The sequence below is a fragment of the Pagrus major genome, chromosome 2, assembly GCF_040436345.1.
Source record: "Pagrus major chromosome 2, Pma_NU_1.0".
In the NCBI taxonomy this organism is placed as follows: Eukaryota; Metazoa; Chordata; class Actinopteri; order Spariformes; family Sparidae; genus Pagrus; species Pagrus major.
This window is the reverse complement of record NC_133216.1, coordinates 34,466,080-34,480,929: the sequence shown is the minus strand read 5'-3', so window position 1 is coordinate 34,480,929 and position 14,850 is coordinate 34,466,080. Positions and strand designations below refer to the sequence as shown.

The 14,850-nt window shown below is 42.6% G+C and overlaps 1 protein-coding gene across 5 annotated transcripts in view; it reads left to right on the top strand.

Moving 5' to 3' along the window:
- The window catches only part of nf1a (neurofibromin 1a), a 212,578-nt gene that overhangs the window by 61,244 nt on the left and 136,484 nt on the right, over positions 1 to 14,850 (top strand). For 3 of the 5 annotated variants that reach the window (XM_073480933.1, XM_073480939.1, XM_073480948.1), the window contains exons 4-14: positions 3,691 to 3,881; positions 4,916 to 5,022; positions 6,130 to 6,197; positions 7,182 to 7,257; positions 8,056 to 8,213; positions 8,300 to 8,473; positions 8,664 to 8,792; positions 8,908 to 8,982; positions 9,074 to 9,205; positions 13,766 to 13,903; positions 14,149 to 14,262. In XM_073480933.1, coding sequence (XP_073337034.1) covers positions 3,691 to 3,881; positions 4,916 to 5,022; positions 6,130 to 6,197; positions 7,182 to 7,257; positions 8,056 to 8,213; positions 8,300 to 8,473; positions 8,664 to 8,792; positions 8,908 to 8,982; positions 9,074 to 9,205; positions 13,766 to 13,903; positions 14,149 to 14,262 — 1,362 coding nt within the window. Of the gene's footprint in view, positions 1 to 842; positions 912 to 3,690; positions 3,882 to 4,915; positions 5,023 to 6,129; positions 6,198 to 7,181; positions 7,258 to 8,055; positions 8,214 to 8,299; positions 8,474 to 8,663; positions 8,793 to 8,907; positions 8,983 to 9,073; positions 9,206 to 13,765; positions 13,904 to 14,148; positions 14,263 to 14,850 lie in introns of all 5 variants that reach the window. The other 2 variants (XM_073480924.1, XM_073480916.1) reach the window with 1 other exon arrangement.

Here is a 14,850-nt window from a genome sequence, read left to right as displayed (position 1 = left end):
GTGCCTGGTTCATGTTGAGTTCTTCCAGGGTCACTCCAATGGACTCATGTACATGCATGGTGTTCAAGGCGAAAGAAAACTCAGGCAGGTATTTGTCCCAGGTGTTGTGCTTTTCTCTGACATAGGAGGCAATTATGGCCTTGAGACCTCTGTTAACTTGATGAAGTTGTTTTTATGGATGGTATAGCATTGTTTTTCCATTGCTTGTTCCACTGTTTACAAGTCTCTCCAGAACACTGATGAGATGAACTGGGTTCCTTGATCTAAAAGAATGTAGTTGGGTACCCCCCAACGAGTTAGAATCTCCTTGTTTAGAGTCTGTGCAACTGTTTCTGCTGTGGGCCTGTCTTAAAGGAAATAACTCTTCCACTGGGAGTAGTAATCAACAAAGATTAGAAGATGGACTCTTGAGCTTCTTGGAAAAGGACCCATAATGCCCAATCCTAACATTTCCCATGGCCTCATGACAACAGTTTGTTGTAGTTTGCCAGGGGGTCATTTGTGCATTTGGCAGATTTGACAGGACTGCACATTCTTCACATCCAAACTCATGTTCGGCCAGCAGGCCAGGCTTTGGAGCCATTTAAAGGTTTTCTAATTTCCCAGGTGCTCTCACAATGGAGGAAGTGGTATATAGACTTGGTACATGGTCTTAGTTGGATGTTGCACAATCCTGTAAACCTTTGCCTCCAGAATTGTGAATTGCGTAACAGGGTTGACGCACTGTTCTCCAGACTCCAGGATGGTTTGATATAGTTTTTAAATTTCCGGGTCATTCTGCTGGGCTTTCCAGATTTCTTCATCTGAAACGTGCAAGTCCTTGTGAACTTCTCTTTTCAAAGGTTACATGGTGGCACAGGTGGGCAGAAAGCAGTTGGAAAGATCAACAGACACTCTTGACAATGCATCAGGTACAGTATTGTACTTTCCTCTTCAATGTTCCACTGTGATGGTGAACTCTTGCCGTTTGAGTGCCCAACGAGTGAGTCGAGTGCTGGTTTCTAGGCTTCAAAGCTACATATCAAAGAGGAGTGATCTGTAACAACAGAGAACATCTTCCCTTCCACCTCCCGACATGAAAGTCACTTAATAAACATGTAATGTCAACGTGATATGACACCTTTTGTGGAAATGCCAATAAAATAGCCTATGACATGCGCAGAAAATATAGCTGCTCAAATTTTATCCTGGCGATTGGGCTGAAAGATGTGTCTGACATTTTTATTTACTTCTACCTTAAAGGAATAGTTCACTCTAGAACAAAATTCAGTCATTATCGACTCACCCTCATGCTGATGAGAAGTCCGGTGTAGTTTCTTATTCCTCAAAGTGCAGCTGGAGACCCGCGGGGGTACCCTCCTGCAGCAAAAATCCATATAACGGGCGTCAATTGTGCCCGAGACGAAAAGGTCCATAAAACTACACAAAAACTTTGTAATATTCCTCCATACTGCTCGTCCGCTGCAATCCAAGTGTCCTGAAGTGGTGACATCCAGAGTTTAATCGAAACGACTTCATTTAGTACATTTTTATAGCCTAAACAGTCACTATACTATATTTGCCTGGAGGCAGCTATATTTGCCTGGAGGCAGCTGAGGCATCCAGCTGTGAGTTTCAAAGTTTCAAATCACTAGTGCAGACAGATCCCTCTTGTGTTTGTGTGTCGCTCGGTCGCTCACAGCAGGATGTAAATACCGGTGTGTATCTATCGCGAGTTCTGTTGATCTTGTCTGGCGCGGCTTCCGTAGTGCAAACGCCTGTGAGGGAGACTCACGTGCACGCGGAAGCGTGCCTCCAGGCAAATATAGTATAGTGACTGTTAAGGCTATAAAAATGTACTAATTGACGTTGTTTTGAGTAAACTCTGGATGTCGCCACTTCAGGACACTTGGATTGCGGCGGACGAGCAGTATGGAGGAATATTACAAAGTTTTTGTGTAGTTTTATGGACCTTTTCATCTCGGGCACAATTGACGCCCGTTATATGGATTTTTGCTGCAGGAGGGTACCCCTGCGGGTCTCCAGTTGCACTTTGAGGATCTCTCATCAGCATGAGGGTGAGTCGATAATGACTGAATTTTGTTCTAGAGTGAACTATTCCTTTAATAGAACATTTAATGGGCTTTCTCAAACAGTGGCTTTCTCTTTGCCCTTCTCCTATAAAGCTTTGACTGGTGAAGAACTGGGGCAACAGTTGTTGTATCCAGCTTCTGAAGCTTTTAACGTTTTCAGATTAGTCATAAGTGTCTTGGTGGCCTCCCTCACTAGTCTCCTTGCACGGACACTCAGTTTGTGAGGATGGCCTGCTCTAGGCAGATTAACACATGTGCCATATTTCTTCCATTTCTTAATGATGGCTTTAACTGATCCCCAGGAGATGTTCAGTGACTAGGTAATGTTTTTGTATCCATCCCCTTGACTTATACTTTTCAAAAACCTTTTCACAGAGTTACTTGGAGTGTTCTTTTGTCTTCATGGTGTAATTGTAGCCAAGAATACTGATTAACCAGTGACTGGACCTTCCAGACACAGGTGTCTTTATACTACAGTCACTCAAGACACATTCACTGCACTCAGATGATCTCCATTTCACTAATTGTGAGACTGCTAGCACCAATTGGCTGGTCGTCTGTTGAATTAGGGCAGTCACTTTAAAGGGGGTGAATACTTATGCAATCATGTATTTTACAATATATATTTTTAATGAATTGAAATTACTTTGTAGAAATCTATTTTCACTTTGACATGAAAGAATTTTGTCAAAAAAGCTAAATTATATTGACCATGATTCCATTTATAAAAGCAATAAAAGGGGAAAACATCCAAGGTGGTGAATTCTTTTTTATAGGCACTGTAGATGTTTTTTAAACGGAAAAATTCTCACTTGGATGTGTCAATCTGCCTGAGTTCAAGGTAGCAGTGAAAATGTGATGTGGTATTTCATTGATTTGGACATTGTCTCAATAAGCAAGTGGAATGGATGTGATGGTCTGATGCATTTTCAGCATAGGGATGTTGGGGGGTCTAAACTAATATTATTAAAAACATAAAATGGCTGTAACGACCATGGCAGGGCAGCTCAGCAGAGAAAAAAAGATGTCTGTGTTCAAATCATCATTGCTTTAGTTTCACCAGGCTTAACTGGTAATGTAGTGCGGAAGAAAAGCCAACCCACACTAACCTACGATAAAAGCTACATGAGTCTCATGTTTTATCTGTGAGACTCACATTTTAATGTTTTTTTTATCATAATCATTATCATCAAGTTTTTAAAAAGTGGGTATCCTGGTCAAAGGTCAGTTGTAAAATTCTCTCTCCTAATTGGCTGCTGACAGATGTGTGAGCTGACAAGTGAGTTATACTATACAGCAGTAGAGGAGGTTATACCAGCATCTTGTGTAAAAGTAGTTCAACTTCACTGACATTCATCACTGGAGCTGAGAGCATCAGAGCAGCCAATAGAAAGAAGTTGCACTGCTCTACATTCTCGCCCTCTGTTTTCATCACCCACGTCTGTTTCCATTACAGTTAGTAATGGGCCATTTAGTAACAAATATGCGCTCATATTTTGACTTGTTCCTTGGGGTGCCCACAGCCTCTCCTTATTTTTAACATGGATGAACAAATCAGTGAAACAGATTAAGGCCCTTTTTCTGACAGCCTTCCCACCTCTCTGTCCTCCCTTCTCAGCAATCCAAGGACTGCTTGCGTCTGGATGAAACCATGCTGGTCAAACAGCTGCTGCCAGAGATCTGCCATTTTATCCATACGTACCGCGAGGGCCACCAGCACGCTGCTGAGCTCAGGGCCTCAGCCTCAGCTGTCCTCTTCTCTTTGAGCTGCAACAACTTCAACGCCGTCTTCAGTCGCATCTCCACCAGGTATTTCTGAGCAATACTCCAGAGTTGTCTCTCAGCTGTCTCTTAAGTGCTGACTCTGTGATCAATGGTAGCTCATTTTATTGGCTAGTGGAGCTGAAATAATTAGTCAATTAATTGAATAGTTGACAGAATTTTAATTAGCAATTATTTGTTTTAAGAAAAAATTCTGGTATTAACTAATACCAGATTCTGAAACATGATATTTTTGTTTTATACATTGGTTCTTATGCAATGCTTAACAACTGAACACATTTCACATAATTTTTGGTAATTTACATGTGCATATTCATTTCATATAATTTCATCTTTTCATGTACAAGTACATGTTCATGCTGAACATAAGAAGTTGTGTGCAAGGAGTGGGCTATATGGCCAAAAATCTGCTGTCTGCCGGAGTTCTGGTTAGATTCCAACCTTCATTTTCTACAAAGCTTGGCCTAGATAATTTGAGTCTAAAGCAGATTTCTCAAGTTGTCCGTGTCACACACATGCTCACCAACTAGAAATACTCCCATTTGGTTTTGGTAAGGGGAAGTTCTAGTTAGATTGGCAGGAGGAGGAGGACTCATCTGTAATGATGACTGTTTTTGCGTTTATCAAGTTTATCAAACAGTAAAGAGTATGAAGGAGCTACATTCTGTATCATTGTTGTTGTATCATCAACATGCCCACTGGCTCTACTCACACATGGGCTCAATCAGAGTTTGCCAGTCCAGTGAATGTGTGTTTAAACTAATTCAGACATTTGATTCAAACATACAGCTACAGTCCAGGGTACATGTGCATATGGTGTGAATGCCGTTGTGTGAATGCAGCTTAAGGAATAGCTTAACACAACAGTATTGCCAAATCTCTACAGGTGGACTGGACACATTTCTACAGTTGCACGTTATCTGTCGTCATATTGCCCAACCCTTTTGTGTGCTCAGTAAAAGAATTTTCACTTTGAGGTTAAAGATTTCATGTTGTACTTTTTGGATGTGTTTGAGTGCATTTAAGCAGCAGATTGTCTGTGCTTTTGTCTATCTCCTCAGGCTACAGGAGCTGACCGTGTGCTCGGAGGACAATGTGGATGTTCATGACATAGAGCTGATGCAGTACATCAATGTGGACTGCTCCAAGCTGAAGAGGCTGCTACAAGGTAAGCTTGTAAAGTTTTTACAGGTTTATATTTACAGATGTTTCGATACCATTTTCACCTTCTGATTTCATTACCTGAAGTTTGCGTATTGGCTCATAGAGTGTATCACTGGCTGGCTCCATCTGTCCCCTTGATAACAAATGGCTTGCTGGCAGAATATGTGGCATATGCTGGGTGGATTAAACCAATAGGTACTGCTAATTCATATTGAAAACAACTGGAGGAGAGCTTGTCAGCTGTTAGCAGCCTGTGAGCGGCAGAGTCCTGCGGTATGTTTGGCTAAGAGATATTTGGTTATCCTCATGGCACAAAGACATCTGAGATCGAGACACAAAATTTTCCTCCCAAATTCTGTCTTATTCCTTTTTTTCAGTTTACAGATAACTTTTCATTTGTTTTAAACCTGTTTCTTTCAATCAAGCAAAATATAATTATCTCCTCAACATTTAAGGGTCATTTTATTTTCTCATTACTAACTAAATTGATAGATAATAATAGAGTAAAGAAACAACATTTTGATCAGTGATCAATACCGACTGGTGCTCCTTCCAACAATTGGTGATTGGTTATTGGCCACAGAAATACTGATCTGGAGAGTTCTTGAAGTTACACAAGTCTCTTGCCATTTATGGATATTGGCTACTTATGCAGTAACAAATCTGTCAATTCCATAAAGGTATATGAGACACTGCTGGGAAGCAGCAGGATCCCGCTTCTAATAAATAGATAATGTTGTATTGGGTCACTGCATAAATTAATTACGTGCTCCAGCATTTTAGGCAGTATGAAATGTATTTCTGATACTGGTGCATTATGAGGCTCAGAATTTCCTAAACCAAGCACACTCCATGGTGGTTTCAGTTATGTATTATAAGTTGTCACACATTTCAGAATTAACTGTCTTATTCTCTGAGAGCTGTTCTAGGGTATCTTTACCTAGGCATTGTTGACTGGGCTGGGTCAAAAACTGGGTCAGTGCTACTTCAAGAGTTCTTAATACAAAGAATTTCTGATCTGTTATGTGTGAAAGCCAGAAATAGTTAAATAGAGGTTTCTGATCTGTGACCAATTCTGTTGTTTTTTGTAATCCTGTTTGTTTTCTTCCAGAAACTGTGCTGAAGTTTAGAGCTCTCAAGAAGCCTGCCCAGCTCGCAGTCATCAACAGTTTAGAAAAGGTACCTCTATTGCCTTGTTTCTGTCTTAAACTATTTGAATGGCTTTGACTCAAGTCTAGTAGTGTACAGTTAAAATAACTTCAATGATTAGTAACTTCAAGTTAGTTAGTGTCACTGGCTCGGGGCAGCAGCATCAGAGCCAGCGACACTAACAGACTTGATAAAATCATCAATAAGGCTGGCTCTGTACTTGGTCTCAGGTTGGACTCTTTTGAGACAGTGGTGGAGAGGAGAACGCTGAAGAAACTTTTATCCATCATGGACAATGATCAGCACCCTCTCCATCACACAGTAGACAGACAGCGGAGTACCTTCTCTCACAGGCTGCTTCAGCTCCGCTGTCGAAGGGACAGATACAGGAAATCTTTCCTGCCACATGCCATCACACTGTATAATAACAGCTAAAACTCTGGTCATAACATACAGTCTCTACGCACTTTATATGTTTTTACACTGTTCTGCACCTCATCTGTTCACTGCACCTTATATTTTATTTTGCACTACAATTAATACTGCTTGTGTATACATCAACACTGCTCATTTATACATTTTTATATATACATTTTTTATATTACATTTTATATTGCTATGTTAATATGTCTAGGTTGTTCTTTTATTTTACATTTTATATTGCTATGTTCATATGTCTAGGTTGTTCTTTTTATTTCACTGTGTTGTCATTCGTCTCTGTGTGTAATGCTGCTGCTACACCTTAATTTCCCAGCTTGGGATCAATAAAGTATATCTATTCTATTCTATTCTATTCCATTCTATTCTACTCTATTCTATTCTATTCTATTATAGTCACTATACTGCTGAACAGCTGAAATGTCAATAAGTGAGCATTGGTTAACATTTGTTAGCAGAGAAATGCTTGGGTACTGTCAGTTGGCCTGTTCTTAAGTGGATAGATCAGCTGTGAACAGTTTCTCATTACATGTGGCATATACTCATACACTCCCTTGTACTGCTCTCTTTCTACAGGCATTTTGGAACTGGGTGGAGAACTACCCAGATGAGTTCACCATGCTCTACCAGCGACCACAGGCAGATATGGCAGGTATGAGCTGATTCATTCACCATTCATTCCAACTTTAATTTGACTGGTTTCTTTGAGCAAAGATTGAGTCATTTGTCAAATCTCACATTCTACCCATGATTTGATTTTTTTCAAGTTTTTCCAAACAATATAAGACTCTACAGATAAGAATGTAAATATAGCCACAACCAACAATAATCATTTTCATCAAAAAATTACATTTTTGGAGCAGACGACCAGATGCAGATGATTTGAGAGCTTAAGATGATGAAAAATTTTGACTGAAGGCCAAGCTGTTTTTGAGATGACTGCAAATATAAGCTAAGGTTAAAATATTCACCAAAGTTACACATTTAAAGATAATGCTGAGATAAACCAAGATACCAAAGTTATTCATTATCTATGTTGAATTTACTGCTGGTAGTCTAGGCTGATGTTAGTTTTCTTCTGGAAAAAGGTCACGTGATAGAGAGAATTCAGGGAAAGAGTTGTGACTGATAGGACCAACTCAGGAAGCGAATGTGGGTGTCTGCGTGCCTGTCCAGACTACAAATGCAATGTCATGGATCTTTTAACAAAAATTGGGTCACCAGTGTTTGCAAAAGTTTAGCATGATTGTGGTAATGTTTTTTCGGATGCTCCACAGCCCTGAAGTGTGTGTGTGTGTGTGTGTGTGTGTGTGTGTGTGTGTGTGTGTGTGTGTGTGTGTGTGTGTGTGTGTGCGTGTGTGTGTGTGCGTGTGTGTGCGTGTGTGTGCGCGTGCGTGCGTGCGTGTGCGCGTGCTTGCTTGCTTGCTTGTGTATGTGTGTATTCGTTCAGAAGCTGCAGAGAAGTTGTTTGACCTGGTAGACAGCTTTGCAGAGAGCGCTAAAAGGAAGGCAGCTGTGTGGCCACTGCAGATCATCCTCCTCATCCTCTGTCCAGAGATCACACATACCATCTCTAAAGACACGGTGGAAGACAGCAAGGCCAACAAGGTGTCACAAAAGAACACACACACACACACAGAGCAGAGACTGACTCCAGCACTCACACCCCCTTTCTTGTCCTGTTGTGTCACCAGAAACTATTTTTGGACAGTTTGCGGAAAGCTTTAGCTGGCCAAGGAGGCAGCAAGCAGCTGATGGAGAGTGCTGCCATCGCCTGTGTCAAACTGTGTAAAGCTTCTACCTACATCAACTGGGAGGATCACTCAACCATTTTCCTCCTGGTGCAGTCCATCGTCATGGATCTCAAGGTCTGGCATTTGGTCACAGAAGTTAATAGATTAAATCATTTGAAATTGAAAAAAGTTGAAAATCCAACAACTATGATCCTTTTGTTGGTTGGATTAATGCTTTAAAGTGTGTATATAGATGACCACCAGTTATTACTTTAATATATCTCACCAGAAATGTGCTATAGAGTGACCCTCCCTGTCCCACCAGACTCTGCTGTTCAATCCAGCCAAACCCTTCTGGAGGGGGACAGGCAGCCAGAACGCTGACGTGGAGCTCATGATGGACTGCTTTGTCTCCTGTTTCCGCATCAATCCTCACAACAACCAGCACTTTAAGGTGGTCTGGGAAAAAAAAGTGATATTCATTTGTTTTTTGTAATGATTCCCCTACTTGGAGCATAATACATATAGCTCTGGCTAATTCTCATGAGTGTTTCTTCTTTGTTCTGAAGGTCTGTTTGGCTTCCTCCTCCCCCTCCACCTTTCACTTCGTCCTGGTCAACTCATTGCACAGAATAATCACCAACGTAAGTCTGCAGAACTTTACACAAGTGATGACAGAAAAGCTTTATGCTTCCCTTCATTTGTTATACCTCTTCCTGTGTTGTCTACTTTCAGTCCCATCTGGACTGGTGGCCTAAAATCGATGCAGTGTACTGCTACTCTGGAGAGCTACGCTTTATGTTCTCAGACACCCTAAACCGGGTGATCCAAGGAGTCGGCACCCACGCTCCACTACGCATGACACCGGTGAGAGGACAGCAACATGTTACATTGCTTTACTACATTGAACAAATCTTAGTCACTAAGATAATTTACTTAAAATCAGTTTAAGCTCTAAATCTACAAATGCATAGCATTGATCCAAAAAAGTATCCTAGAATTACAAAACTGACTTGTAAGTTTACTTTAATCTACATGGCCTCACGATTCGATTAGATTACGATTCAGCTGTCAACGATTAGAATGCAAAACAACTCTCGATGCGTCGCGATACATCTCAGTGTATGGCATCCTCAATGATCTGTATTACTGCACATTGCTACTTTTCATCATTTAAATTCCCCTTTTATTCAGAAAATCGTTCCGATAATCACACTACAGTAGTCTACAAAATAAAAGCTGCATCTTTTCAATACATAAACATTACAAAAACAAAACATTTATCCATCTGCAGTGCCTTACATGTTTGATGTAATCTACAATAATATTGTTTTCACATAGCAGCTTTAAGATGAGGCATTTATTGACTCTGCTGTACACACCTCTCTGAGTTGGATGGTAAAGTAGACAGCGCCTCCTCAGATCTTGGCTGATTAGCTGGGCTTGCTGTAACAGTTATTATTTATGTTTATTATTTATTATTATGAGTTCTTCTCGGTATCTCACTATGGGGTACGCTCCTCTGCGTAGTCCTCAGAAGCCCAATTTCATTACGCCAGCCACAATGGCTGACAGTCGTGACAACTGTATCAAAAGGCACGTCCTCTCCCTATAAGAGAGGGTGATGCATCGTCGTCAGCTCATTCAAAAACCTCTTCTCGCTTTTCACTCAGAAAGCAAAATCTCCCAACATTACTGCCAATGGGAATATTAGCTTAACTGTCCAGAGATTAAGCTAACCACTCGATCACCGGGAGCTAATTTTTCCGTGTTGTGTAACAGTACAGCTAACCGTAGCTCACCTGTTAGTGTGTTGCCGAACAGTAACACCACAAGCCTTGGCACCCAGGACCTTCTGCTGACAACAGTGGCGCCTTAAACGGAGGGTGAAGTCTCTGCCATGCCAGGTGTGAGCTGGGGTGACACTCCCCTGCCAGAGGGAATCGATGTTTGCCTGCCAGCTGAAAATTCCGGCTCACTGTTGGACAATGACAAGGAGTCTGATGACTCAGATCCTTCGTCTGACATTCTCCTCTCCGAAGGGGAGGACGATGATGATTCTGCCTTTCCACCAGTCTAGGTAGCTCAGCCAACGGCACTGGCTGCGGGGGGAGAAGTTGACGGGGCCCCTCCCTCGCTTAGCGGAGGTATGGATTTGCATGAGGTATGCAGAAGGGCAGCTGAAAAGCTAGATATGCCATGGCTGAAGGTGCAGGCTGAAACCTCAGTGTCCCGCTATGAGGGAAAGAGGCTGCCAAAAGCTAAATGGGAAGCCAGGCAGCTCCTTCCCATCTTCCCTGAATGTTTGGAGGAGATCATGTCCTGTTGGCAGAATCCCTTTTCTGCTGCTAACCCTGTCAGCCTTTGACTGTGTGGACACAAAGGAAAAATCCATTTACCACATGCCCCCAGTTTAGCCCCTGGTAGCCTCTGACCTACACCCGAAGCAGAGACTGACTATGTCTGCCTCTGGCTCCACCCTGCCCGCCAAGGCTGACTGCCTGCAGTCCTCCATGACTGACAGAGCCTATAAGTCGGTTGCCACATCGCTGAGGGCTCTGAATGCCTCCTCTCTACTCCTGGCATATCAGGCTGATTTCAGGAGCAGATAACTGCGTTGCCAGCGACTGAGTTGTGGGAATAAATATGTGTCATCACTGACCACTGCCTCCAGCTCACCATGATAAACCAGGAACGGGCGCGATGGCTCAACCTTTCAGATCTATATGACAAGCAGTAGCATGACATCCTGGATGAGGGCGTGGACCTGAACGGGCTGTTCGGCCCTGCTGTTGCAACCATGCAAAAGTAGTGTGAGGAGAAGAAGACAGAGGGCGCAGAAGAGAGACTTCACCAGCGGTAGCCGTTCACATTCTCCCTGTATGTCTCATAAGTGCTCTCATGTATCCCAAAAAATCAATAAAGTTGTCCCCAGTGCAATCAGGCATGTTGCCAAGTGCACTAATGCGTACAAAAAAAATGCACAAAATAATCACTGTTGAAAAACAAGCACTTCACCAGTGTAGGCCTCTCACACTGTGACCCCTGTGGTGTGGTGACTGGTTCACTTCAGTCAACCTGAAGGATGCATATCACATACCAATATATGGTCCTCACAGAAAGTACCTGAGATTTGCCTTCCAGGGCACAATCTACGAGTATATGATCCTGCCGTTCAGACTCTCTTTGAGCCTACCTCTCAGGAAGCAGGGCATACCCATAGCCACATACGTCTACGACTGGCTTCTGGCCGCAGAGTCCAGTCAGGAGGCATTGGAGCACACAAAGTTGCTTCTGCTACACCTGGAGAGCTAAGGGTTCAGAGTGAATCAGGAAAAGAGTATTCTGACTGACAGTCTGAAAATCTCTTTTTTTTGCTCTAACCCCTGACTCGGTGCCTCCCTGACAGAACCCACCTGTCAGCATAGAGAGTTCCACAGGCTAAAGTTGTTACCCTTCAGAACATGCCAACGGCTGCTGGGACTGATGGCATCAGCTATAGTTGTCATCCCCTTAGGCTGTCTATACCTAAGGGGCTTTCTAGGGCTGTAATCTCCTAGTCGACTGGTCGATTTATTGGTCGATACGTTCTGGCTCGACCAAAATTCTGATCGGTAGATTTTTGGCGTGTTAATTACATGCTGGTATGGCAGTGCGTAAACACGCAGCGGGTCCTCTCCATCCCCAAGTGCTAATGGGGCGTGTTTTCAGAGCACCCCTGTTTCACAGGTAACAGTGTGTCTTCAGAACACCCCCCTTGTTTTCACTATTTTGGATTAGCCCAACCCACTACAGACAACAGATTGAAGAACGTACTAGAAGGCCTAGGTCCAGTTGTTTGTTAAATATTTATTTATTTTTAAGCGTTTCATTTACAGTCATTCCTATTCTACCATGTCAAAGACATCAGCAGTGTGGCAGCATTTTATAAAAATAGAAAATGGAAAAAAAGTCGAATGCAAAGTTTGCAAACAACAGTTTGTATATCACAGCTCGACTACAAACATGGCATATTACCTAAAAACGGTAAGCTGACTTACTCTGCTGACACAGAGGATTTCAATGGGACCCGTCCTGGCCAGGAAGGTGGTCACGATGGACAGGGCAGGATTGTGAACGGGGAATGGGGTCCTCACCTTTGTTTCACCCGCATGAATTGCCTGGAACTACTGGCAGTATCCCTAGCACTGAGGCACTTTCTTCCCTACATAAGGGGTCACCATGCACTCATACGGTCAGACAAATACGTCTGTCATGGCATACATTAACCGTCAGGGTGGACTTCTGTCCCCTCGGTTGCACACACTGGCTCACAGACTGATTTTGTGGAGCAGTGTGCTCCTCCTGTCACTGAGAGCCACTCACATCCCGGGAGTACGGAACTGTGGAGCAGACTTGCTTTCCAGAGGCAATGCTCTTTATGGGGAATGGAAACTCCATCCACCCCACTGTGGATCTGTACGCCTCAAGCGAGAACGCTCAGTGCCCCATGTTCTTTTCCCTGAGAGACCTGGATGCATCATTGGGGATAGATGGGAAGGGCAAAGCCTTCTCCACAGTTAAGGTTTACTTGGCTGCCATTGCAGTGGGCCATGTTGGTTTTGATGGCCTTTAGAACAGGTGGATCTAAAAGTGCTCTCACCTAAGACTGCTCTTTTGCTGGCACTGGCATCTGCATAGCAGGTCAGTGATGTTCATGCATTCTCTGTACACCCTGACTGTCTTCAGTTTACCACAGGGGACGCTTGTTGCGCTGCTATGGCCTGATCCGGCCTTTGTACCAAGGAACCCTTGTCTAGTGTGTCTTGCCCTTGACCTAGCAGCTTTTTCCCTACTTCCCAATGGGCTTCAGGCTGCGGAGCCAAACATAGGTTTGGCGGCCAGTTGGGCTTCACTTCAAACATTTGCAGTTGGGCGAGCGAATGTTTGAAAGAGAACCTTAGGTCAAAAAGTAACCCCGGTTCTCTGATACCATGAGTGAGGTATCTCACCAGACTGCCCCCCCTGCGTGTGAGGAAGAGGTGTGCTTATTTTGAATGTGCTGATGATGATGCATCATCAACTCATGTCTGTGCAGGACACCTGAGAGAAAGATGTTTTTATAAGTCTGTTCAGCTCCCAGTGATTGTGTAGCTACTAATCTCTGTGGTTTGGAATTTACTTTCCTGCATCCCTGCTTGTACTTTTAGACATCTACGATATTTTTCTGTTACAACATGTTTGCTCCTAAATTAAATGAGTACAAATGTTAACATAATTAAATTCTACTCAGAAGTTCATTTCACTGAATTCATTCAGACCGTGTAATTAACAGCTGGAATTCATCCTGTCCCATTGAACATATTCTTTGGATGCTACAATGTAGTTTGAAAGGTATGTGCCTGAATCTAATGTGAATCTTCTTTGTTGTCTATTGCCCTCCCACAGAGTTTGACATTTAAAGGGAAGATGACCACCAGCCTTAAATTCAAAGAGAAAGTCACAGAACTTGACACTCGAAGTTACAAGTGCCTCCTTCTTGCTCTGGTCAAACTCATCCACGCTGACCCCAAACTCATGTTGCATGTGAGTCTGCCACCACATTCATTTCAAAATGACTCATGTACAATTATACGTAGATATACCCAGATACATTTCTTCACAGAACTTTTCTTGCATGCAGGTTTTTATGCACCTATACATACTTACAAACATTTTGGTTCTACTTTTTTCACGTCAGCGTCGTTCATTTCACTTGTATTTATGACTGAGATGATAAATACGTTTTTGAAATTGCTCCTAATCGTTTGTGTCTGTATGTTGTTTGTTAGAACCCAGTGAAGCAAGCTCCAGAGATGCAGAGCAGCACAGCAGAGCTCATCACTGGCCTAGTGCAGCTAGTGCCTCTAACCAACACCACCCAGCTGTCACAAGAAGCCATGGAGGTCAGTGTAAACCCACTCATTCACTTAATGCATGACTGATTCCTCTTATTTTCATGACTGAGGACAAGAGTGCAATTTGTAAAATTTTGACTTGGAAGGAGTGTTTTCTTGTTTTCAGTTAGTTTCTCAATAAACATTCAAGGAGTAGTTTGTAAGATATGGCCAGAATTTAAGTTTAAAGCATTCGAATAATGAACTAACATGAGCTAGATGTGATAAAACAACAGTGTTGAAGTTATGTCAAGGACATCTATTTACTGAGTTGTAGAGAGGTTTACTGAAGTTAACTTGTTAACCAGCTAGCTCCGGCCCGTCCAACAAGCCAGCTCCAGCCCATCTTTACTTCAAAAGTCGAACTTCAGCTGGGACAGATATACTGGGCAAGTTTGCCACGTTCCGCAAGCGTCTCTTAGCCTTCACTGTAATAAATGGAAAGGAAATATTTTACACATATTTCCCTTACAAAACAGAAAAATACAACTATTTGAGTTCAAGGTTCTCTCCTTTACCGAACTAATAGCTGCAAACACAATTAATTCAAACATGACAAGAAATAAAAATGTTGTCTTTCCACAATAACCTCTAGTT